The 27,256-nt window shown below is 36.2% G+C and overlaps 1 protein-coding gene across 2 annotated transcripts; it reads right to left on the bottom strand.

Moving 5' to 3' along the window:
* Positions 1-35: 35 nt before the first annotated feature.
* Positions 36-26,636, bottom strand: LOC127835136 (geminin-like). Of its 2 annotated transcripts, none has more exons than XM_052361437.1 (7): positions 26,502-26,636; positions 17,207-17,290; positions 13,099-13,360; positions 11,973-12,055; positions 4,457-4,546; positions 2,456-2,558; positions 36-2,085 (listed from the first exon to the last, which is right to left on the bottom strand). In XM_052361437.1, exons 1-7 carry the CDS (start codon positions 26,565-26,567, stop codon positions 2,081-2,083), a joined length of 693 nt encoding a protein of 230 aa, XP_052217397.1. In that variant the 5' UTR covers positions 26,568-26,636; the 3' UTR covers positions 36-2,080. The 2 variants fall into 2 exon arrangements, with proteins under 2 accessions (XP_052217397.1, XP_052217399.1); XM_052361439.1 differs by having other exon boundaries at positions 13,099-13,357.
* Between the last annotated feature and the right edge of the window lie 620 nt (positions 26,637-27,256).

Here is a 27,256-nt window from a genome sequence, read left to right as displayed (position 1 = left end):
ATAGAGCACGGCTCATTTATTATAATGAGAAATGATTATTGAATTCCATGTTTATTTAACAATGTATAAAACAATGTTTTGTACAACTATATTACAAACACAAAATCACTTCAGATCAATTCTACATACAATGAGAAGTGTATAATACAGTCACATATAGGAAAATATTTCAGCAACACAATTCTGCATGTTTAATAAGGAGGTAAAATCAAGAATACGACTGAAAGACTGTAGCAATATACTTGTTGTTATTGCATAATCAAATTAAAGGCATATAAATTGAATATGAGCTGTGCTCCGTGAAAAGGAGGTTAAATGCATATGCGTAAAGTGTAGTCCCAGATAAGCCTGTGCAGTCCGCACAGGCTAATCAGGGACAGCACTTTCCGCCTAAACTTGATTTTTGCTAAGAAGAGCCTTTCTTGAAATGAAACATATCATTAAAGCCGAAAGTGTTGTACTTGATTAACCTGTGCCGACTGCTCAGGCTGATCTGGGAAGACACTTTAGGCACATGCATTAAACCCCTTTTTCACAGAGCACGGCCAATATATATATATATATGAGCTTCTTGACATCAAAACTACATCAATAGATTACACATAAACCACACAAATAAACCTCCACATATACTGAAATTTAATACAATTAAAGATACACAAGGAACTCTGGAAATTTATTTTTCTTATAATGATCATAATAATGCAAAGGGAAACTTATAAAAAGCACGTACCATACATTTACAAAAGGAAATTCAATTACTTCCAACTGTGTTTTCAATACATACTTCCTTGTTAGTGTAAATATAGTAAATCAACGTTATTTAACTTCTTGTGTACTGTCTTTCTCCAATAGCTTTCAAATATTCTGTCATTTGTCATATGTAAACATATGAGCAGTGGTAAAATAGGTTTAAGACCTAATGAAATGAAAATGTTACTTTTAGTATGGGTAAATACTTTTTTCAAAAGTTATCTGTTAGTATGCTAGCACAGTTTGTAATCAAAAGAATAACTTAAAAGACCAATAAACATTAAAACATAAGAAAAGTATCCACGAAAAAAAAATTCAAACAAAACATATTCAAGATTACGTCCACCAAGAAAGGTATTAGGGCATAGAATAATGTTCTTGAATCACAGAAGCTTACATAAACTCTTATATCTTGACTTCAAAATAACTGATAATAGTAAAACAAATTAATGTCCACATACATTATAAATATACAAACAGCCACCTTCGAAAAATATGAGATCAATGTGAAATCCTGAACAAACGATATCCGTAGTGATGCAATATTTTGTAATGCATTACAGCACCATTTTTATGTAAATGTTGAAAACCAACAACATTGTATACCACACACATACATACATCGGTTGCTAAAACATAATTTTTAAAAACATTATATACAACCATTCATACCGTCTTAGTCAAACAATACTGGAATAGTTTACAACATTTAAATATTATAGTTGACAAACAAGTCATGAACACTTAATGCACTATTTTTTTTTTAAATGTAAGAGAAAATCATATTTTAATTGTAAGTTTATATTGGCAAATTTACAAACATTATATGTCAGCAAGTTGAAGGTTTATGACATATTTACTCATGTGATAAAAATAAAACTTAAAAAACCTACCACTGCATACAAATTAAATACACATATGTTTTAATTTTACTAGACTGTTTTGGCTTTTAATGCGTTTCAACAAATTGCTTCAAAATAGATTCACTTTGAATTATATTGTCTTTTATTTATAAGATTCTTCAAATGACCCCTTTTATTTTTGAAGACAAAATAAACTAGGAGTAAAATTTCAGGTGTATACTTTTTTTCTACATAATTGCCCAAGAGTCTTCAAAAATGAACATAACACAGAGGAGAATAATCAAAACAGTGTGTAGCAAGTCCTAGAAAATTACTATTCTAATGAATACATCATTTTACATACAGTATAAAGAGAGTTTGTCACTTTGAAAGACACTTTAGCGGTATTGCAAAGGGAGTCACAACGGTTCTAGAGAAATGTAGCTGCCAAACTTGAATGGTGCGGTAATGGTCTATTCTTCATATTAACCTGGAAAAGAACACGTATAAGATGTATACCAAATGATAATTCCAGGGATTTTTTGCCCATTTGGTAAAATTACCGGTACAGCCCAATTGGGAAAAATTTGCGCAAAAAATAAAATTGGGAAAATTCTCATCGTGAAATATTGATATTGGGAATTTAGTGTATTTAATTTTTTTATCCCAATACTCTAAAATTGTAGTTTTTTCCTAATTGGGTTCGTGCCGTTTTTTGGTACTTTATACGGCCAAAAAAATTGCTGACTTCAAACATTTTGTTACCGTCATACTTAATAATTTTCTTTAGATTTCATTTTGCTTCAATAAATCAGCATTAGATGCATAAGCCCCATTTTCCCATAACAATGCTCACGTACTAGTTTGTGTCGGTTGTTCACTGTCCACTGCCCCTTCCTTGTTCTGGTCTGCTGTCGGCTCGCTGGTCTCTGCAGTGTCATCGGCATCACTACTTAGGGCATCCTGGAAACGGTGTGTTTAGGGGTCAGTACAAAATAAACTATGGATTATGCGTAGAATCCTGCTGTTTGATACACAATATTGTAACCTTTTATAGTAGCATACGACAGTCTTAACACAAATAGCTCTTCACAGTTGGGCAGAAACTAACGCATTACAAGAGACATTTCAATGAAGTGGTTGTTAATTTTCACGATTTGTATTGTTTTGAGAATTTATAAAAGTTACACCTACAAAGTAGAGAAATCTCACTTTAAACCGCTGTTTCCCCAAGTACTTTTTGCAATTATAGTGTGTGACAAAGGTTCCATTGTTTTGAATTAAGAAATGCGATAAAATACAAAAAATGTAAAGAATAAGAAACAAGAGGGCCAAGATGGCCCTAGTTCGCTCACCTTTTTGAACTCCACCAACATATCATTAAGACAAACATTTTTACAAAGTTACATGAAGATTGGGCATGAAATGTGACTTCTACAGTGTTTACAAGGTTTTTATTTTTTTTATTCTAGTGACCTAGTTTTTGACCCAGCATGACCAAGTTTTAAACTCGATCGAGGTATCATTGGGACAAATCTTCTGACCAAGTTTCATGAAGATCGGACAAGAAATGTGGCCTGTAGAGTGTATACAAGGTTTCTCTATAGCCAAATAACGAAAACTGCCCCGCCAACTGGCAGCCATGTTTTTCAACGGACCAGAACCACTTTCGAACTCAACCAACATATCATTAAGACAAACATTTTGACAAAGTTACATGAAGATTGGGCATGAATGTGACTTCTACAGTGTTTACAAAGTTTTTCTTTTTTTTTTTAACCTTGTGACCTAGTTTTTGACCCAGCATGACCCAGTTTCAAACTCGATTGATGTATCATTGGGACAAATTTTCTGACCAAGTTTCATGAAGATCGGACTAGAAATGTGGCCTCTAGAGTATTGACAAGGTGTCTCTATAGCCAAATAACCAAATAAGGAAAACTGCCCCGCCCACTGGGGGCCATGTTTTTCAACATACTGGAACCACTTTTTAACTCAACCAACATATCAATAATAAAAACATTTTGACAAAGTTACATCAAGATTGGGCATGAAATGTGACTTCTACAGTGTTTACAAGGTTTTTCTTTTTTGACCTTGTTTTTGACCCATCATGACCCAGTTTCGAACTCCATCAAGGTATCATTGGGACAAATTTTTTGACCGAGTTTCATGAAGATCTGACAAGAAATGTGGCCTCTAGAGTGTTTACAAGGTTTTTATATAGCCAAAGAAGGAAAACTGCCCCGCCCACTGGCGGCCATGTTTTTAACGGACCGGATCCACATTTGAACTCGACCAACATATTAAGACAAACATTTTGACAATGTAACATGAAGATTGGGCATGAAATGTGACTTCTACAGTGTTTACAAGAATTTTTTTTTAACCTAGTGACATAGTTTTTGACCCAGCATGACCCAGTTTCGAACTCAATCAAGATATCATTGGGACAAATCTTCTGACCAAGTTTCATGAAAATCAGACAAGAAATGTGGCCTCTGGAGTGTTTACAAACCAAATGTGGACGGACGGACTGATGGACATACGACGGACAAAGACCGATCACAAATGCTCACCTGAGCAATCAGGTGAGCCAAAAAAGCTCTTTTGCCTGATGTAGCCATGAGAGCAAAGTGAAAATGGCTTTTGCAACCAGCATAAAACCAAAGCGAGTAACTGGCAGTCTGTTCAGGTTTTATGCTGTTTGCTGCTCATCAGTAACAAAGGGTTGGAAATGAAGCCTTTAAAACTTGAATTCAGCAAGAAAGGTCTTTGATAAAAATTAACTTTCTAAGGGACTACAAATGCATCAAAATACATATCTAGGTGGTTAAGGGTTAATGTGTGTTCGTACTCACGTCCAGTATGGAGGCCAGGTGCTCTGCCTGACCGGCAAGCAGTGAGAGGTTCAGGTTCTCTTCCTTCAGCTCCTCCATAGACTGGTGCAGCTGTAAAGGAAACAATAATGTGGTGTTTTCCATTCAAAATTGGGCCAGTATAAGGACTCATTCCCAGAAGAAACAAGAGATGTGTTTGTCAGAAACACAATGCCCCCTACTGTGCCCCTTTGATTTGTTTTTTTTGTACTTTTGACCTCGAAGGATGACCTTGACCTTTCACCACTCAAAATGTGCAGCTCCATGAGATACACATGCATGCCAAAAAGCCAGTTGCTATCTTCAATATTGCAAAAGTAATTGCAAAAGTTTAACCAAGGTTAAAGTTTGTGACAGACAGACACACAGCCACATACAATGACAGGCCGAAAACAATATACCCCCGATCATTCTATCTGGGGGCATAAACAATTCTAAAAATTGTGATTGAATGTTTCCATAACAATTGTTAAACAAACATACCCAGGCCCGTAGCCAGGGTTTTGAAAAAGGTGGTGGGAACTTTCCCATCAACGATTATATTGAGCAACGGAGTGTTGAAGGGGGCATGTGCGGGAGGGGATGTCCTCCTCCTGCAACTTGAGGGTTTTGGGGTTCTCCCCCTAGAAAATTTTGAAAATGAAACCTAAACTCCTGAATTCTGGTGACTTTTTATCTGTATTTAGAGACTGAAGTCATAGAGCATTTTTATTTGAAATTTCACTTCAATTGACTATACTCAGTGACTGATCGACATGAATATGATATAACATACATGTATTCCCCACTACCGTTTTTCAATAACGGCTTTTTTCGATCAGTCACGGAAATACATCATTTCATACGGTGTTTAACCGGACACTAGTATTCGCGCATATACTTTGTTTACATATGCAACAACACATTTATAGAATGTAAAATCAGCAATAAGAACGGTACAAAATATCATTAATTATTGAAATATTGATAAAATTGGTGTGTTTTACCATTCCAAACTTCTACCATTCATAAATCAAGCAAATTAAATGGAAATATTTTACTTTTTCAAAATAATTGTTTGTCTGCTACCATGGACAGTACCAGAGGTCTAGCATTGCTCTAAACCTGCTCATAGTGTATTGTACAACAGACACTAATTAACAAACCTGGGTCTTCTCTAAGCTGCATCAATACTAAACAGAAATCAAAATAGAATAACTGGTTACTTTTATTTTGTTAAACTAGTTTTAACACATTAGTTATCTTTTTTATAAACAAATTTCAGAAACATATAACAATTAAGGCTTTATATATAAAGACCCTATAACCACAAACTACTGGCCCTATGGTCTCAAAGTCCTTAACAATGTATACCAGGACGTTGAAAAAAAGATATTATTATTTGCAAATAATGCTCAAGTTCCGTCACAGTTAATGAACATTAAACGTTAATGTCCACCTGATCATATGTTATAACGTTTAAAATTCATTATAACAACTGTTTAAGAGTAGGACTTATTTCCCAGTGTCAAGTTTGACATAATTGTAACAATGTGAAAAGTTCTGTATGTGGAGCAGAACAAATGCCATTTAGTGTTGGTCAACTTACAACAAGAGCACCGCATAACGGGTGCCACGCTCGGCTGCGAAAGCTTGTCAGATTTTTTTTCTTAACAGGTCACAGTGACCTTGACCTTTGACCTAGTGACCCAACAAGAGATGTGTTTGTCAGAAACACAATGCCCCCTACTGCGCCGCATTGAAATAACATTTCTATTTATCATTTGGCAGGTATAGAAATCATCTCCCTTTAAAGGTTATTACTTCCCTTAAATTTTGTGCAATCCAACCAGGGTGGGGGTGGTGGGGGGGTGGGGGGGGGGGGGGGGGGGGTGGGGGGGGGAGGGTCTCACAGTTAATTATGACCATGTCAGACATCACTGACAACCAAGGCCTGTGGTTTAAAAGAGATCATAGCCAGAGTTGATCATGTATCTATGGACATAAGTCCACAGGTATGTAACAAACATCAAAGAAATTATAATTGTATCATTAAAAAAAAAAATTGACAAATCAATCATTTGGGTTATAAATAATCAAAATAATAAATCTGTACAGTAACTGTGAAAAGAACTTCAATTCTTGGTAAGGAAATATATAATATAAGATTTATAATTATATATAATAAATTACTTTCCTTGAAAATAATTGTCTGTAACAAATCTCTATTTTTAGTAGCAAATAATTAAAAGCGACTACCGTGACTGTAGATTCACCACTAAATATGTGCAGCTCCATGAGATACACATGCATGCCAAATATATAAAGTGGCTATGTTCAATATTGAATAATTTTTCCCTTTTTAAAGCTTATTACTTCCCTTTAATCTGTAGTTTTTACCATAGACCGTAAAGGATGACCTTGACCTTTTACCACAATGTGTTTGTCAGAAACACAATGCCGCCTACTGCGCCGCTTTGATTTATTTATCAAAAATATATACGTGGGCAGGTCAGATAACTATGTCCATTTAAAGCTTATTACTTCCCTTGACTTTGTTTTTTAGACCCTAGACCTTGAAGGATGATGTTCACCTTGAAATGTTACCACTCAAAATGTGCAACTCCACGAGATACACATGCATGCCAAATATCAAGGTGCTATTTTCAATATTTAACAAGATGTGTTTGTGAAACACAATGTCCCCCTATTTGACGTTTGACTTTGAAGGATGACCTTGACCTTGTGAAGGATGACCTTGACCTTTCACCACTCAAAATGTGCAGCTCCATGAGATACACATGCATGCCAAATATCAAGTTGCTATCTTCAATATTGCAAAAGTATTCATAAAATATGCGATTTGGGCCACATATATTTGACCTCTGACCTTGAAGGATGACCTTGACCTTGACCTTTCACCACTCAAAATGTGCAGCTCCATGAGATGCACATGCATGCCAAATATCAAGTTGCTTTCTTCAATATTGCAAAAGTATTTATAAAATAAGCGATTTGGGCCACATATATTTGACCTCTGACCTTGAAGGATGACCTTGACCTTTCACCACTCAAAATGTGCAGCTCCATGAGATACACATGCATGCCAAATATCAAGTTGCTATCTTCAATATTGCAAAAGTATTCATAAAATGAGCAATTTTGGCCACATATATTTGACCTCTGACCTTGAAAGATGACCTTGACCTTTCACCACTCAAAATGTGCAGCTTCATGAGATACACATGCATGCCAAATATGAAGTTGCTATCTTCAATATAGCAAAAGTTATTGCAAAATGTTAAAGTTGGCGCAAACGGACCAACAGACAGACAGGGCAAAAACAATATGTCCCCCACTACTATAGTGGGGGACATAAAAAGTTATGGCCAATGTTAAGGTTTAAGCACGACACCTACGGCGGACGACGAGCTGGCTATGACAATAGCTAGGGTTTTCTCTGAAAACAGCCTCGCTAAAAATTGCTTTGTAGAAATTATTTGTTTTCTTTTCATTCAACAAAAAAATATATCCTGTCTTGGGCATAGCTGATATTTATTGCTGGAAAAGCATTTAGGGGATCCGAAAATGGTTATACTATACGGGGATATAACAAAAATACAACGCAGTCTGTCGAAAATGCTGTGCACAATGTGTAAATTAATTGTTATAAATCGTGGTATAATTCAAAATTATTAACCAGTGACTCATTAGTCTTTGGCAATAGTCGACAGGGTTTCCTTTGATTTGTCGTTTTCGGAAGCTGGCATAACAATCCGTAAATAATCATCTAAAATGTATTTTCTTTTTTATAAGATTATTTATTCAAGTTAATAAAAATGTTTTTTCCAGCCATAGAGATCATTGTCGAAAAAGGTTATTAGACTCGGATTTCAACCCACAATACGTAGGCTTCATCATTATGTTATGATATCTATTACAGTTATAGCTTTAACAGACATTAATGACAAAAGTTACAAAACAATCATTTAGTATCAAATATCTATAAACTAGAGCTTTGTCACAGACGTGACTAATACCCCCACATTCCGCATTGACACAGAATATTTTGCATGTTGTCTTCACAAAAAACAGCGGAAAACCATGCTCAATGTTTAAAACGCATATAGTCACCCCGTGACCTAGTTTTTGACCCGGCATGGCCCATGTTCGAACTTGACCTACACATCATCTAGATACAACTTCTGACCAAGTGTGGTGAAGATCGGATGAAAACTACTTGAAGTAGAGAGCGGACACCATGCTAAATGTTTAAAACGCACTAAGTGACCCCGTGACCTTGTTTTTGACCTGCCATGACCCATGTTTGAACTTGGCCTAGACATCATCTAGATACAACTTCTGACCAAGTTTGGTGAAGCTCGGATGAAAACTACTTGAATTAGAGAGAGGTCACCATGCTCAATGTTCAAAACGCACTAAGTGACCCCGTGACCTTGTTTTTGACCAGACATGACCCATATTGAAACTTGACCTAGACATCATCTAGATTCAACATCTGACCGCGTTTGGTGAAGATTGGATGAAAACAACTTGAAATAGAGAGCGGACACTAAATACGGACCGACAGACAAGCTCACTACTATATACCCTCCTAAAGTTCGTTTGTGGGGGTATAATAAGTATCGATTTTATACGGATTAGAGTGCCAGGTTTATAGTTTTGCATTGTACAGAAAACGCATATCTATTTATTTATATATTATCTTGGAAATGGCTTCATTGATAATTAATTATGTGTTGACATGTCGGTTGCATATTGAATACAACATTATTGTAACGCTTAAATACGAAGACTCAATGGGTTCCTGGAAAGGATAAATAACCTTTCTTTGCATCATATAAGTTGGGTGCAACTTATAGTACAATTTTTGTTTAATCGTTAAAAAACATAGGGTGCGAACGCACCCAACGCACTCCCCCTGGCTACGGGTATGATACCTCTCAAGATTGAGCTCATCTCCCCTCCTAATCTTAAACTTGAGCAAAATATATTGACATCACTTTTATTCTCATTTTTTAAGTATTTGTGGTCAGCAACAACAGAGTTACATTCCAATTTCAGTCAAAAGGCATTTTTCCCAAACTGAAGGGACCAAAATTGTGAAAACTACTGGATTTTTCAAAGACTGGTGCAGCCATAAAGAAAAGGATAATGGCTCAAAAATTTGATAAATCAGCAATGACTTCAAATACAATAAATGCTTTTTTTTCTTCTAAGACTTTCCCACTAAGGATCCTCCATGGTTCATAACATATTATCTGAACAGTCTTAACAGATATCAGCGACCCGTATCAATAGATGTAGAAACCAGATTTTCAATAGACTCCGCTTTATGATTACTATTTTATAATTGTAGATCAAGTAAACTGCTACATCACATTATAACCTATTAGGCCATAATGTTATGTAGCAGTTCATTTGATCTGCATTTAGAAATTGATAATGTTTTTTCTTTGTATACAAAATAAATTTGCATGTCCTGAAGACTATCAACTTATCATAAATTACGCAGCAGCAAATTTCAAATGCTTACAGGACATGCCAATTTAATTTTGTAGACAAAGAAAAACATATTGTGTTTAAACATGAACTAACTAATAACAGCACAATCATGACTTATGACCCCACACAGTTTTTTCAGCTATTTTCAACATGGGGAAATAAAGTCCTGCACATCCACACTTCATGGTGATGACTAATTTGAAGTTTAATTTTAAGGTGGAATAGTTGAAGCTGTTTGCTCCACAAACTAGCGATTTTTTTTACATATTGACTGACGAGACAAATAGACCAACAGAGTGAATAATTATTGTCAGTGAATCCAATATACCCACTTTCATTGACATGGTGGGGAGAGAGAGAAGAGTTATGCATCATCTCTCAACATTGTTGTGTATTTTAAACAGATAACAAGCAAATTTGTTGAACTGATATCCCTCGCCAATATGCTTCTGGACACAAAAGTTTTCTGGACGGATGGACAACGCCCTTTGACCTCAATGTTTGACCTTAGCCCCTAGGATTTTGAGTGTTGAATGTGAAGCACCCCCAGATGATTGAGAACAATTATGGCAAGTTTTATGGCTCTGGCTCATGTGTTAATGGAGATAAAGCTGTAAGCTTATATTAACAAGAAATGTGTTTGTCAGAGAAACCATGTCCCCTTCTGCGCCGCTTTGAAACTATATATTTGACCTTTGACCTTGAAGAATGACCTTGACCTTTCACCACTCAAAATGTGCAGCTCCATGAGATACACATGAATGCCAAATATCAAGTTGCTATCTTTAATATTGCAAAAGTTATGGCAAATGTTAAAAGTTTGATGAAAACAAACACACAAACCAACAGACATGGCAAAAACAATATGTCCCACACTATAGTGGTGGGGGACATAACAAGAGCTGTCAGAGGACAGCGCGCTCGACTATTCGAGTGCTTGACAGTATAACGTAAGCCATCATGGGGAAATTGTTCATATTCAATAATTTATTAGACGATCTTTCAAAAATAAAAAAAGGAAAAAAAAAATTGGGGGGGGGGGGGGGTGAGAGGGATAATAATGTGGGGTGTGGTAATTTATTGGATGATGTTTAAAAAAAAAATGGAGGGGGTGGGGTGTGTAGTAATTTATTAGATGTTTAAAAAAAAAAAAAAAAAAAAAATGTGGGGGGGGTGGTGTTGGGGTAGGGGGTGAGAGGGGGGAATAATGTGGGGTGTGGTAATTTATTAATTAGATGATGTTTAAAAAAAAATTGGGGAGGGGGCGAGGTTGGGGGGGGGGGGAGAGATTATGGTTGGGGCGTGGGGTATTGTTTGGGTGGAATCCATTGTGGTATTCAGGTAAGTGTTGTTTTGTCAAAGTAATAATAAAATGTGATCATAAATAAGGAAGTTATGGCAATTTAAGCAAAATGTTCAATTATCTATGTGTAAAAGGGGCCATAATTATGTCAAAATGCTTAATGCAGTGGTCTGCTCTTGTTAATAGGTTGGGGTCATGTTGGTAAACAAGTATGCAACATATAAAAACAATATGTCAAAAGATATAGGAGATATTTGGGGTAGTACGCAAACTTGAACATAGATTTATCAATAATATGCATATTCTTTATGACAAAACGCTTGTTAAGAGTTGTCTGCTCTTGTTTATAGGTAGGGGTGATGTTGGTAAACAAGTATGCAAAATATAAAAGCAATATGTCAAGGACAATGAAAATAAATGGGGTAGTACGAAAACAAAATTTCTTAGTATTATTGAATCATGTATGCTTCGCCCTGGGAATATGTGTCTCATTACACAGAATAATAAAGGACAACACTTTCTGCTTTCATAGAAATTTTCATTTCTAGTAAGTCTTGTAAACAAAAATCGAGTCTTGGTGGAAAGTGTCATCCCTAATTAGCATGTGTGGACTGCACAGGCTTCTATGGGATGACACTTTAGGCACTTGTATTAAGACCCTTTTTCCCAGAGAGATGCTCAGACACATACCGCCTCATTTTCTGCGAGAGCCTCTGCCAGGGACAGCCTGCGTTCCTCAGCCAACTCTCTCCAGTAAGACTCCGGAATCGGATCTGGAAGTATCACCAACACAGCTCAGCTAAATAAGACATTTAGCCTTGATGCATAAAGGGTTGTCCTAGGGTTGCCTCTGCACAGGCTTATAAGGGATGACACATTTAAACTGAAATTTCGCTGCGAAAAGACCTCTTTTTTACAATACTGCTCTGGCCAATCTGGTACCACACTTAACCCTTTCCCACTTACAAGCAAAGTAAAAATGACTATGTGATAACAGCATAAAACCAGAACAGTCCGAGCGTAACTCGCAGTCTGTTCAGGTCTTATGCTGTTTGCTGCTCATTAGTATCTAAGGGTTGGAAATGAAGCCTGTTAAATTTGAATATAGTAAGAAAGGTCTTTAATTAAATTTAACTCTCTCAGGGACTACAAATGTGTAAAAATACGTTTCTCAGTGGTAAAGGTTAATGCACATGCAATAAGCACTGTTTTAGTAGTAAACTTTTACCAATATAGTTACACAGAGCGATACTCAATCTGATATTTACCGGCCTCAGTAAATCCTGCGGTTTAAATAAGCTGAGTTTGGTATCAATTGGCCCCAAAAGTTTGTGCTGAGCCCATAGACATTGTGATCGCACTCCTTTGAAATCTTTACATGAAGAACGATCAAGTGAGCAAAATTTAAGTTAGGATCGCTTATAAGTAGGAATTACAAAATATAACAATAGTTTTCTTCAAAACTAGGGCTGAGGATAGCATCACCAAACAGTGAAAAGAAATCTGCTAACACAGTTATGATGGGTAGTGGTAAGACCTATCACTTGGAAATAGTGGGCTTATGGCATGTGGGCTTATGGCATGTGGGTTTATGGCATGTGGGCTTATGGCATGTGCTTAGTGTTTAAGATTAGCCTGTGGTGTCCACCCACTGTACAGGTCTCTCTGTAGGCGGACATTGTTGTCCCTGATAAGCCTGTACAGACTACACAGGCTAATCTGGGACGATACTTTAGGCACATGCATTAAGATCAGTTTTCCCACAACAAGGCTCAGTTCAGTGTTGAAGGTCTAGTGGTAAGAGCTGACATTCTACCTTTCACCATGAGATCGTAGGCCTCCTGGTCTGCCCCAACCCCGCTGTCATTGTGGGCGTCGCCACGACCCCCGGTGGCCCCTTCCAACTCTGAGGGGTCTGTCTGCACCTCCACCTCCGAACTCTCCGGCGATGCCTGAATGCACATCTCCTGCACAGACCTCGCCAGGGGGGATGGCACTCGGGGCTTGTCCTCAAACACCTTCACGGGTTTAGTGGATGGGAAGATCTTGGTCTGAATTAAAGTCTTTGCCGGCTTCTTCTGAAAGTATGAATTGTGTTGTTTAAGAAGGTCCTGAAACAATATTAAAACAAGAATCAGACTGTACCTGCATTGCTTGTCTGACTTAAACTGTTGTAAGAAGGCTTCAACATGAACAAACAAAATGGTTAAATATCATGTCTGACATAAAATAGGGCAATAACTGTTCTATGCCATCAACAAAATGCCTAAGAAAACTATAAAATTAATACAGTAATATTTTAACCAAAAACATAAAATATAGTGGAAAAAAGATGTGTATAAATTTATGTCTGTACTTTATCAAGCCTATTGTGCTTAATTGATGAGGAAACAATTTGCTGCATTCAATGCATGCTGACACCCTTAGTTGAAACCTTAAAATCAACAATTCATTGGCCCTTTTGAATAAGTCTTAGTCCATAATTTGGTCAAGGTCAAAATGAGGCCAGGTGATGCAAGTGTGCCGAGCGTTGATAATTAGAGGTATAAATTGTTCAAAATTAGTATTGATATTATTCCAACTGTCAATTTGGGTTACCCAAGAATGTCAGACTCCTGAATAAGTCTAGGTCCAAAAGTAGGTCGGTGTCAAATTAAAAAGTCATGTCATGTAGATGTGTTTGATGGTATTAAAAAACAACATCCATGCAAGTATAAAATCTTCTAAGCAAGCATTATTGATGACAATACGTTAACATTTCATTTTAGATTATCACAAAATTTGATTCTTCTTAATTAAATCCTGTTGAAAAAAGGGCAAGGTTGCAGTAAAAAAATTAAAGAGTTCAAGTGATGTGGGTGTAAATAGACAGCATCCTTGCAAGAATCAAACATTTTCAGGCAGGTCATTAACTTGATTAAGGATAAACAGAGGAACTGACAGAAGAACGAACGAACGAACACAACCCAATATGCTGCTCTGTATCTATAGATGCCAGGGCATAACAACGGAAAAATGGACAGTCCCTGGTGATATCAACAAATACAGGTGTTAATAATAATAGTAATGTTTTAGTAACCAACAATTAAAATGTTAATTTAATATAATTACTGTCCTACATTAATGTGAACCTAAAAGGATCAACAACAAAGACATCAGTGTTATTGTACATTTAAATGTTTGATTTTTTTCCCTGACATTGTTTCAGGCTACCTCTACTCTATGTTATCTAGTATTGGCATTGGTTCAGGCTACCTCTACTCTATGTTATCAGGGACTACCCTAGGCCTTAAAAATAGGGAGAAGTGACTTCTCCTTTTTTCTGAAACAGGGAGAAGTGTGGAAAATCAGGGAGAAGTTTGTGTGAACAATATCAAAAACAAAACATGTTCATTTCACAATTTTTATTATTTCTATCATTATACTACAGATTTTTTTTATCCCGATTTTATAGCCGAATAACGGCTATGTTCCCAATGGCAAAAGGTATACTTTTTTCCCAAAATTTGGAAAAAATATCCCAATTAAAAAAAATTTTTTTTTTTTTTTTAGAAGTGTCTAATGATTATTTTATCACAATTTTATTTCAATTACATGTAACAACGTACATAATAATGATTTATATGATTTTAATTTGAATTATTATACAGAGTTATATCAATATATATGGTTGTACTAAAGTGCTACCAAAGAAGGCTACTGAATTTATTTTCACAATTTCTTGAAAATGCCGATAAAATTCCCAAATACAAAGCCATGGGCTATCTTCCCAAAAAGGGGAAAAAAACCTGTACTATGTTTATTTGTAAAAACAATAAATGCTCACTAAAATCTACTTGATCATAACGCATTTAAGTCATTTAACACATTTAAGTAATTTAAGATATTTAACGGTAGCATCTTTTCATGACATATTTATCGTCATTATATTATCATCATCCCTATGACTGCGTTTGTAACAAAACACAATCTTAATGCATGGAACATCTAGTATACATGTATCTATTATATTACACTGTTTATCCGAATACTATACATCAAGTCCGAAATATGTACACTTACGAATGCCTTAGCAGTTTAACATCAATAATCCAAATTTTCCTTGTTATCTGGTTTAACAAACCTTATCAAATGTTTGTTAAATCAAGTTTATGCTTTCTCCATTATTGAATCACCATGACTAGTTATTTTAATCGCCAACTTTGAATTGAACGCGGGTTCAGGGGTGTGATTGAGGCAAAGTCAGAGGGGAGGAAAATTCTGTTGACTGATTTTGATTACGCGAATGGCGCGCATTACGCAATGACAAACATAAAAACAGACATTAAAATAAACAACTTTTTGAACTTCATAACAATATTTCTTTATAAAAACCTGTTAAACTTCACATTAATCATACTGAGGATGCAAAGTAAACAGTTAAGTAAGTATTTATTGTGATCAATAGCAGCAGTTTTTCAATGTATTGAATGACAGTTAATAGACTAAATATAAACAAACACACTTGAGTGTTCTTCTGGTGTTAAGGATGAATTAACTGAGTTAAATTAATATATTTAATTTGTTTACCTTTCAATATATTGCATTTCACATCTTCACTCAGTTCAAAGCTATTTCAGTTAACTGAACAGCGTGACAAACATAATAAAGCAGAATATGCATATGAATCCGATTATACACAGACCCACAGACATATAAAAAGCAAATCATGTTTGTCTATTTCCATGTTCGAACGATACTCTCTAAATTGTTTTCACTGCGCGAGTAGACTACACTCCAATTTGCAAACACTGGTTTCCGTGAAACAAATTCAGTGGGCACATTTCTTAACAAAATATGTGTTGCTTGTATCTAAAACGTAGTCTTTTTTTTGACAAACACATTTCATTATTCCTATCAGACTAGGTGATGTCAGTCGTTTATTCGATTGCTATTTGTTATTTCAATAATCTTAATTTTCTCTTCACAACGGCGCCATTTGCAAACAAATCACAGGGCGCATTTTAAGAACATGGTTTTAATTGGAAGATTGGGAAACGACAGCCAATTATATGGCTCGTTTTAAAAATGCTTAGGCAGAATCTACCAGTGTAAAATACGGAGAGATTTCGCGGGCCGCGGATATTTCGGGCCGCTTATGAAATACGTCCGCGGAATCGGTGGTAGCCCCCCTCCCCCCCTTTTTTTAAAACGAATTTACGCAAATCTCAGAAGTGACATCCGGGACAACCCGATCCGCGGAAATCCGCGGAAAAATCACACCCCTGGGGTTGAATTTTACAATAAGTTCGCCATTTGCAATGTCGGTTATCTAGTATTGGCATTGTTTCAGGCTACCTCTACTCTATGTTATCTAGTGTGGCATTGTTTCAGGCTACCTCTACTCTATGTTATCTAGTGTTGGCATTGTTTCAGGCTACCTCTACTCTATGTTATCTAGTATTGGCATTGTTTCAGGCTACCTCTACTCTATATTATCTAGTGTTGGCATTGTTTCAGGCTACATCTTCTCTATGTTATCTAGTGTTGGCATTGTTTCAGGCTACAATTACTCTATGTTATCAAGTATTGGCATTTTTCAGGCTACCTCTACTCTATGTTATCTAGTGTGGCATTGTTTCAGGCTACCTCTACTCTATGTTATCTAGTATTGGCATTGTTTCAGGCTACCTCTACTCTATGTTATCTAGTATTGGCATTGTTTCAGGCTACCGCTACTCTATGTTATCTAGTGTTGGCATTTGTTTCAGGATACCTCTACTCTATGTTATCTAGTGTTGGCATTGTTTCAGGCTACCTCTACTCTATGTTATCTAGTGTTGGCATTTGTTTCAGGCTACCTCTACTCTATGTTATCTAGTGTTGGCATTGTTTCAGGCTACCTCTACTCTATGTTATCTAGTGTTGGCATTGTTTCAGGCTACCTCTACTCCAGACAATTTTCCAACAGGGGTCAACTGCAATGTCTTCAATGTCCGTCTCTCATCTTTGACAGTTATAGCCATTTTCTGTAAAAAAAAAAATAAATACAAGAAATTAGTGTGCTGCCACTTGCATGCGACACATGTTCATCATGGCTTTTATAGACATGGTAAAGCCATAACTTTATATGAGAAGCTTATGTGTGTGTTTATTGACTGACAATAATACAAACAAGAGATGTGTTTGTCAGAACCACAATGCCCCTTATTGCGCCGCTTTGAAGCCATATATTTGACCTTGAAGGATGACATTGACCTTCCACCACTCAAAATGTGCAGCTCCATGAGATACACATGCATGGGATTGCCAAATATCAAGTTGCTATCTTCAATAATTCAAAAGTTATTGCAAAACTGTAACCAAGGGGGGGGGGGAGATTTGAACTGGTGACCTAGTTTTTTACCCCAATTCAGGCATGGAATTATATTGTGAAGATAAACATTTTGACAAAGTTTCTTCATGACAGAGTAAAAAAATTGGATTCTAGATTAGGTACATATTTTTTTTCTTAGTGACCTACTTTTTGGATGCACCTGATAATCATTCAGATACGCCTCTAGACGTTTTTTCTAAAATTTGAGCTGGTTACCTACTTTTTGGACCCACAAGAGTCATGAAATTCAGAAAATGAAAACCAGTTTCCTAGCAAACACAAAATCAATATATAATTTGGTTAACATATTGTTTTACAATATATAATATTGCAGTGCTTTACTTTGCCAATCAATAATTTAAAATTTCAAGATGACGGACATTTCGCAGAATTACAAAGATTTTTGTAAGACAGCGAAGAGATTTTGTCAGTGACTGTTCATGTCAGTGCCAGCCGCTTACCAGACACTTATAAATAAAAGACTGAGAAAAATCTGTATTGAGCACAAATTTCTGGAATGCAGAAGCTCATACTAGGTTGGCGCTTAGGAAAACAAGAAACCGTCGATGACAGGTGATGCTCCCCAAAGGTTTTTTTGTCACAATATTGCACTATATATTCAGATAAAAGGAAATGTCTCGAGGGGCATAACTTTGGACAAAATAATACGATGGATGGTTAAGCAACTTAAAAATTTCTAAGGGCCATAATTCTGTGAAAAATCATCCGACGAAAACCAGCTCATAATATGCACATCTCCTCTTGGTAGTGAAGCTTCCCATAAAGTTTCATTGAATTCAAGTCATTAGTTGCTGAGAAATATCCCTGACAAGAAGTGCACTATATGTAAAGTTAATGGAAAATTTCAAAGGGCCATAACTCTGTGAAAAATCATCCGACGAGAACCGGCTGATATGCACATCTCAAATTGGTAGTGAAGCTTCCCATAAAGTTTCATTGAATTCCAGTCATTAATTGCTGAGAAATAGCCTGGACAAGAATTGCACTATATGTACAGTTAATGGAAAATTTCAAAGGGCCATACATGTAACTCTGTGAAAAATCATTTGACGAGAACCGGCTGATAATATGCACATCTCCTCTTGGTAGTGAAGCTTCCCATAGAGTTTCATTGAATTCCGGTCATTAGTTGCTGTGAAATAGCCCGGACAAAAATTGTGCATGGACGGACGGACGCACACACACACACACGCATGGACAGACGAAGCAGCCATTATATGCTCCCCCCCCAAAAAAAAGTTTGGGGGAGCATAAAAACTTAGTAGCCAAATGTATGGGGGGTCCCCTTTTTTTGTTTACATAAGACACCGGTGGCATCGTGAAAATGATACATTAACACCATTAAACAGTTTTCGGTACATGTGGTACTTAGGTTAGAAACCACTAAAACAGCCCTCCTGTCTCGGTAATAATTATACTTCATTTTTTGAAATCCAAACATTACTTTTTGTCATTTTTTTTTGTTTTTGAAGAAATGCGTGAGAAATTACTAAGTCAGCGTGAAACCGCCATTGCATGCCAAAAACCCGTGAGACTCAGGGCGAAACCGTGAGACATGACAGGTATTATTTCATAACTGACTTGGGCTAGCATCCGATGTCGCTAATTGGGGATATGCAGGGTTGCATCTAGAAAAACAGATAGCCTAGGGGTTCTGGTCCCCCTCACGTTCAGGAAAAGGGGGCTTGATCTCCTCTTACATTTTAAAGAGGGACTCAAAGAAAAGATTAATAAAACCCACACAAAGCTCTTTTAAGAACCAACATTGTATAAACTAGGAATATGTTCAAAGTATGTTCATGTTGAAACTATCCTGAACTTGTCAGGTCATAAAAATTGAAGAAATAAATTCAACAAGACTATTGTCAAGCAATATAAGTCCCCTACCGGCTCCACCATTGTCAGAAATTCCAGATTTTTTCTTTTTATACAGTTGTTGCCATAGCAACCAAATTTTTTTATTTAGGAACAAAATGAAATGAGTCTTTTATTATGACGTGCATAATTTCCATATTGTCATCTATCCATGTTTCAAGTTTCATGGAAAAATATTAAGAACTTTAAAAGTTATTGCAGGATCCAGAACACCACTATTTTCAGCAGTATTTCTAGTCTATTTGTTGCCATAGCAACCAGAATTTTTGACGTCCGAACAAAAAGAAATGGCGTGCATAATGTCCATATTGCCATCTATCCATGTTTTAAGTTTCATGAAAAAACAAGATGTGTTTGTGAAACACAATGTCCCCCTATATGACATTTGACCTTGACCTTGTGAAGGATGACCTTGACCTTTCACCACTCAAAATGTGCAGCTCCATGAGATACACATGCATGCCAAATATCAAGTTGCTATCTTCAATATTGCAAAAGTATTCATAAAATAAGTGATTTGGGCCACATATATTTAACCTCTGACCTTGCAGGATGACCTTGACCTTTCACCACTCAAAATGTGCAGCTCCATGAGATGCACATGCATGCCAAATATCAAGTTGCTATCTTCAATATTGCAAAAGTATTTATAAAATAAGCGATTTGGGCCACATATATATGACCTCTGACCTTGAAGGATGACCTTGACATTTCACCACTCAAAATGTGCAACTCCATGAGATACACATGCATGCCAAATATCAAGTTGCTATCTTCAATATTGCAAAAGTATTCATAAAATGAGGGATTTTGGCCACATATATTTGACCTATGACCTTGAAGGATGACCTTGACCTTTCACCACTCAAAATGTGCAGCTTCATGAGATACACATGCATCCCAAATATGAAGTTGCTATCTTCAATAAAGCAAAAGTTATTGCAAAATGTTAAAGTTGGCGCAAACAAACCAACAGACCAACAGACAGGGCAAAAACAATATGTCCCCCACTACTATAGTGGGGGACATAATATTAAGAAATGTAAAAGTTATAGCAGGATCCAGAAAACCACCATTTTCAGCAGTATGTCTAGTCTATTTGTTGCCATAGCAACCAGAATTTTTGACGTCGGAACGAAATGAAATGACGTGCATAATGTCCATATTGCCATCTATCCATGTTTTAAGTTTCATGAAAAAATATTAAGAACTTTTAAAGTTATCGCAGGATCCAAAAAAGTGTGACGGATGGACGGAGACAAAACCATAAGTCCCCTCCGGCGAAACCAGTAGGGGACTAAAAATATACCGTAGTTTACTGTAGAACTTTGAAACTGTTTCAAACTGTTTAAATACACTGGTTAGATAAGACGTTTCGGATTCTACATTCGCATATGCACTATTTGAGACAACCTCCGATCGCAAACCTAACATTTGGTCATTTCCTGAGCTTACATTATTCTGTCTGCTTTCTGTTCTAAAGCATTGTGTTAATTTATGTTGCTTTGACTTTCCTTTTAGTTCGAAACATCCATTTTTCCCAGAATCTGCAACTCACTTTCTAAATCGGTCTTTCAAGTCGCATAGCGACCGTAAAGGTTACTCTTATATACTTTTTTAGCCAATCAAAATCGCTGTTTCTTGGGAAATTAGTTTATAGTGGCTATGTGAATAATGCCATAACTCTGCCCATCATATCTCCAAATGACAATTCTGTACTGGTCGATTAGATAACGTTGAATCTTTACATATATAGCTCATTACACGGCAAGCTTCAGTGATTCAGTTATCACGTAAATCGCAGAGTAACCCAAATGTTCGAAAGTCTGGTTGCAGTGTAAAGCGTGACAAATTAAGACATTAGCCATGTGGATTATCGACCTAGACGGTCGTCAATATCCCCTGGGGTCTTTCTGGTAAAGGTTTTATCTGTGTACTCTTATCAATGTTTCTGGTGATTTATACGGCCTGAAAACAGGCAGTTACCCTTGTCAAAAAATAACCCACTTTCATACCAAAACACACTTAAACCAACATAAAACTGTGTTTTTTCTGAGTTTTTCTTAGTGGAAGTTGGTTTTTGCTAATAAAAGTGAGTTTTATGTGCGCTAAACTGTGCTAAACTGAGTTTAAAGTTGGTTATTTTAAGAAGATGTGTGTTTAAGCGAGTTTTTTCTGTAAGAAGTCGGTTTTGTGTGTGTCAAAAGTGAGCCTTTTTATTTATGAGTTGGTTTATGTGTGTTTAAGTGTGTCTTTTTGTTTTATAAGCGAGTCTTTTACAACAGAAGTTGGTCTTTTTTTAAACAGAAGTGGGTTTAAGCGAGTTTAAATTGGTCTTTTTGTTAATAAGTTGAGAGCTGCAACGAGGCTTAAAGACTCACTTTAACACACTTTTCAACAAGTTGGTCTTTTGTTTATTAATATAACTCATCAATGAAACAATAATTCTTCAACTGGGTCTTTGTTTGATGTTTATAGCCATAAATAATACAAGTTAATTGTAAAGGGGCTTTTTTTACAGCTTGTTTGCCATTGTCCCTATTGTACATTTGTGTGCTCCCCATAATTTTTAGGGAATATTGGATGAAAATGGCTCTTTCAGAACATCACAGGTTCACAGAAGGACAACAAGTATCACTGACAAAAACTATAATAATGGTCAAGCTTATTTTTATACATGAAAATGAAAGAGTTTGTGTTTCACTTTGATTTTTTTCTTTATGTTTGTTTTTATTATAAACAATATCTTATGATTGTTTTATGTCTTAATTTTTTTTTAAACAATCTTATATGATTGTTTATATTTGTTTAAAACAGTATTTACTTGTTAAATCTGCATATTTAAATAATTATGGTATTGAAAACATTATTTTGGAAATAATCTTTTTATTTTTGTACATAAGTTATGCAAGATTTTGATATTTTCATATGATACCATCATATCCATTTTCTTAATTTGCAATAAAATAATAAAATGCCAAACATGACCTGTGTTACATGTACATAAACTGTCAACAAAATAACAAGACAATACCTAAAAACACCCTTATTCCACACCACTAACAATAAACAGATAACAATCTGTCAGGCATTTAGGGCTGCACACCACACTTTTTAGCCACCAATGCGAATTGGCCCCGGTCAAATTTCTAAATAAAGAGAACATTGCTCAAGTAAGCACCATTTTGGGTGTCTAAATAATAATGAATGTCAGGTTTGAGTTGTGGTGATTTTTCTTGGATGTTTGTAAGTTACCAAAACATTGGTATTTTAACTATAGCTGCATACAGGAAGTAGAGTTAATGCAATTCGAAAACAGGTGTAATGCTGGCTCCGGTCAGTATTTCTGTTGGAAATTTGAAAGGGCAAACAGACATTGAACTTTTACAAAAAATCTAATCCTTTGACCCCCAATTTTCTCCATTGCTGTTTAGTACTTGGTAAGTTACCAATATTAAAACATGGTTTCCAGGCACCTTGCTTCTGCAGGAAAGTGGCAGTTTGTTGTTGAAACTGGCTTAAAAAGGCTCGGAAACACACAGAATTCTCATGTTTTGATTTGAAATCATCAATACTAAAACATTTTGCCCCAACTCATTTGATTTGAATGTTACCGATTTTTCAGAAGGCACAGCCTCAACCATTCTGGAAATGTTCTTGGTTTATTTTCAGATTTGCGAGGTGACCAGTTTCCAGACATTGGTTCGCTCCTGCTTGTGTACGAGATTGGCCGAGACTAAAAAAACTGTAGTGTGCCACCTAGAGCTAAACAGGGTACTGATTATCAGGGGTAGATAAGGCTACTGATGGGGTTTGCCTAGAGATAAGGCTGTGTGGAATGAGATATGAGGCTTTTGATTGGCTAGGAAGAAAACAACAACTTTTGAAAAACAAGCTGGTGTCAGCAATTTAATATTGAGCTAAATTAAATTCAACAACATTAATATAAAGAAGTAAAAGACTTAAAATGGTGAAATTATGTCAGCATGAAGTTTTGTGTGATGAAAACAATGTGTTTTTTACTGCAATGTGGAAATCAACAATAAGTTGGTTGGAAAGGAGGTTGAACTGCCTGTTGTTGTTTTTTTGGAATACTGAAGAACAGTTTTAACAGGTTTGTATTGTCATTTCTTCATCCCTTTTTTATTTAGTTTATTGAATTAATTATGATCATTATCATATTTATGTATTGTCACTAGGAAATGTAAATGGATAAGTACTTGTATTGCAATTTAAAGGAAAAACAACACAATTTGAAGCAAAAATAGATAAACTTACACATGAAAAAGAAAAAATGTTGTGTACAGTGAATAATTATGGTTGTGTTTCATGGTTATTGTCATCTTAAATTTTATTTATAGCTATTTCTGGTTATTACTGAACGGATTTCTTTCCCTGATACTTAATTAGAACTTATATATTTTAATTTTGAAGGTTAAACTCTTGCCACAAGGCAAAATTGACATTGATGGGAAGATCCTTTGGAAAGAATGTGCATCATCGCCTGCCTGATGTATGGACTTTTATACCTGGTTTTTACCCTGCACGAGCTGGCAAACTTGAGGGGAACAAGAGTGGGAAAACCTCGCCCTGTCCTTGACCAAGAAAGCTCGATTTGTTGAGAGGTAAACTATACAGGTTATTGCATTTACAATGCCACCAGACCACACAGCCAAATGAGACCACGCATCTTGGTACATTTTCAAACTGCATTTTCTACCAAACGCAATTACTTTAATAATTGATTAAAAGTGCTAAGTCACATGTGATCACGGGATTAAAATTTCAAAAATAAACAAACAAAAACAACAAGCAAATAACTTAAATTTATTTTTATTATGAAAGCAACAAGATAACCATAACAGCAATATTTCATAGTTAAGTGGAACGAAAACATAACCAATCAACATGTTTGAAGAATGCCTTGCCCTTTTGAAAGTGATATGGTATTAATCCTTTGCAGATCAACTGGCATAAGAGATGCTCAAGAGGAGAAGGACACAAGCAGCATCAATGGTACATGTCGCTCCAGCGCCTGCTTTCCATGTCTCTCTACCAGCTGCTTTCCAGGTCCCTCCACCCGCCAAGATCAGGTCTAGGTCCCTGCACTGGCTGCTGTCCAGGTCCCCTAGCAGTCGAGGTCTCTCCAGTGGCTGCTGTACAGGTCCCAACAACGTATGCCTTCAAGGTCCCTCCATACGCTGAAATCCAGGTTCCTCATTCCTCTGCGGTTCAGGTACCTCCAACAGCTGAGATCCAGGTCTCTGCAGCAGCTGCGGTCTAAATACTCCACCCGCAGTGGTCCACTGCGGTCAACCTTTTGCTTTAAAATCTTCCATAAATGTCTATTATTGTATAATGTATTGTAAAAATAATCTGTTTGTATTAATTTGCGGTGTACTATTTTTGTCATATAAACATAATTTTCGTACACATTGTGTTTTTTTCCCTTTTAACCACATGGGGCTTATAATGAACTGTTGTAATTGCTTTACAAAAACCATTTTTTCTAGAACATATCAGTCCAAAATTATTTTTTTCACACTGCAAAATCCCACCTAAGACTCACAAAAAACCTACTTTCTTAAAAAAAAAACTCACTAAAACACTGTTAAAACCCACAAAAAATAAACTTACCCAAACCCACAAATTGCTTTTGTTTTCTTCACAGATAAAATACTGTTAATAACTAGGTTTAAAGCGAGTTAAAAGCATGTTTTCACTGCTTTCAGCTCACTTTTCGCTCAATTTAAAACCGTGTTTAGCCTGCTTATAGCTCACATAAAAAACACACTTTTTACCCACTTAAAACCAACTCCACAGACAGAAGTTGGTCTAAGCATGTTTAAAAAACCTCAAAAAACCAACTTGTAGAAAATCATACTCACTTTAAACCCACTTAAGATGATTAAAAAACCCACTATGTTGGTTTAAAGCGAGTTAAACCAAGATTTAACTCAGAAAAAACCAAGTCGGTAAGCTAAAAAACCCAGTCGGTAAGCTAAAAGCGTGTCTGAAAAACCCGCTTTTAGCAGAGTGCAAATACCGCAGAGTTAAACACAGCTGCCTGCAGAAAACTCACTTTAAACCCACTTAAGACGGTTAAAAAACCCACAATGTTGGCTTTAAGCGAGTTCAACCAAGATTCAACTCAGATAAAACCAAGTTGGTAAGCAAAAAGTGTGTTTAAAAGACTCGCTTTTAGCTCGATGCCAATACCGCAGGGTTAAACCCAGTTTAAAACTGGGTTATAACCGGATTTTGCTCACTTTTTTGACAAGGGTACTGAGTTAGATTGTGCATTTGAAAAGCATAGGTCTATTTTTTTCAATCAACAATTTCATGAAAATCTTATTTTTAATCGCCAGCTAGGAATTGTTATGGCCAATGGCGATTTCTGCGATCGGTAACGCTAACGTAGAGCTATTAGCATATTCATTCTCAAATGCTGCAACCAATTAATCACCCCCCACCCCCCGCCTTAAAAAATCATCAGATTTACACTGATCTCAAAACCGACCCTGGGCGGCTCATGCAAAGCCGATTTCCAGACTGATCTAGTCAAGTGACACCCCTGAATTATACAGCTGTATGGGCAATGAACTAAATGTTAAAATCTAAAACATTTTTGATATTTTATTTTGAATCCACCAATCGGAGTTTTTGTATGTTCATTTGGGAAAAATAAGTTTTTCCATTGGGAGGGGCCGTTTACCGGCCTGAATTTGAACGAACAAAACAAGGAGGGTAAATAGCTGGGAGTTCTATTATTGCAACTTAACCAGTGGGTAGTTCTGGACCCAGTAGCTGTGTTATTAACTTATTTACTTTAGCACAATAAACTTCGCGAAATAGCATTACAAACTTAATTAAAGCAATGAGAAGTGCGTATTGTTCCATAAACAATTTTTAAAAAAAATGTATTAACAGTCGTACTAAAACATTTCATATAATCTCGTCATGCAAACCTTAGGTTGAGATAGGCTGTATAAATTTTCTTTGTTAACTTGACCGCTAGTATCTACTTCTGACATTTTCCTCACGCAACTTTTCCCGCAATGTAAAGTGGCCAATCACAGCCAAGCTTACAAACTTCGCATGAGGCCCGTTCAAAACTAATGAAGACCTGCCTCCCTTATTAAACATTGTCATCGATGAACACACCTATTTATCCAAATCTGGGCAAATCATTTTAATAGATAATAATGTTCCACTTTCAACTTTGCTCGGTCCTGTACTGATTTAGGTACGAGTTGACTGGCATTCGTACTGTGATGTAAAACCAGTCTACCCGTAAGAAACCCCGCCTGTCCGGTACTGAGACCACCAACCAAACTCAGATGCGCCGGGAGTGGGATGGGGACCAAGTATATATAATAATAATAATAATAATAATAATAATAATAATAATAATAATAATAATAATAATAATAATATAATCGGATGGTGTGGGGGTATCGCAATGGGAGGAGGGCATCGAATGGGGTGGGGGAGATGCACGACGGAGACTGACTGAATTGAAATTGGATTTTTTGAAGGTTATGTAAGTAAACAACATATATATCTGAAAGGTTTTCTTTCAGTAACTTTTATTCTGATGTCTACAATTTTGTATCGAAACAAATCAAAACAAACATGGGAAGCATGAACACCGCAGAAAAGAATGAGTTTAATCATATTAAGAAATATAAACATATCGTGCTTCCCTGGGTGCAAATATTCG

The sequence above is a fragment of the Dreissena polymorpha genome, chromosome 6, assembly GCF_020536995.1.
Source record: "Dreissena polymorpha isolate Duluth1 chromosome 6, UMN_Dpol_1.0, whole genome shotgun sequence".
Classification (NCBI taxonomy): domain Eukaryota; kingdom Metazoa; phylum Mollusca; class Bivalvia; order Myida; family Dreissenidae; genus Dreissena; species Dreissena polymorpha.
Note: the sequence above shows the minus strand (reverse complement) of the source record. Positions and strands in the feature narration are given on the sequence as shown.

Coding starts and splice junctions, on each gene's coding strand:
- LOC127835136 (XM_052361437.1), bottom strand. CDS start 26,567: ATGTCAGAAGTAGATACTAGCGGTCAAGTTAACAAAGAAAATTTATAC. Junction 13,361..17,206: donor GAAAATTGTCTGGAGTAGAG/GTAGCCTGAAAC, acceptor TCATACTTTCAG/AAGAAGCCGGCAAAGACTTT. Junction 4,547..11,972: donor CTCTCGCAGAAAATGAGGCG/GTATGTGTCTGA, acceptor TTTCCTTTACAG/CTGCACCAGTCTATGGAGGA.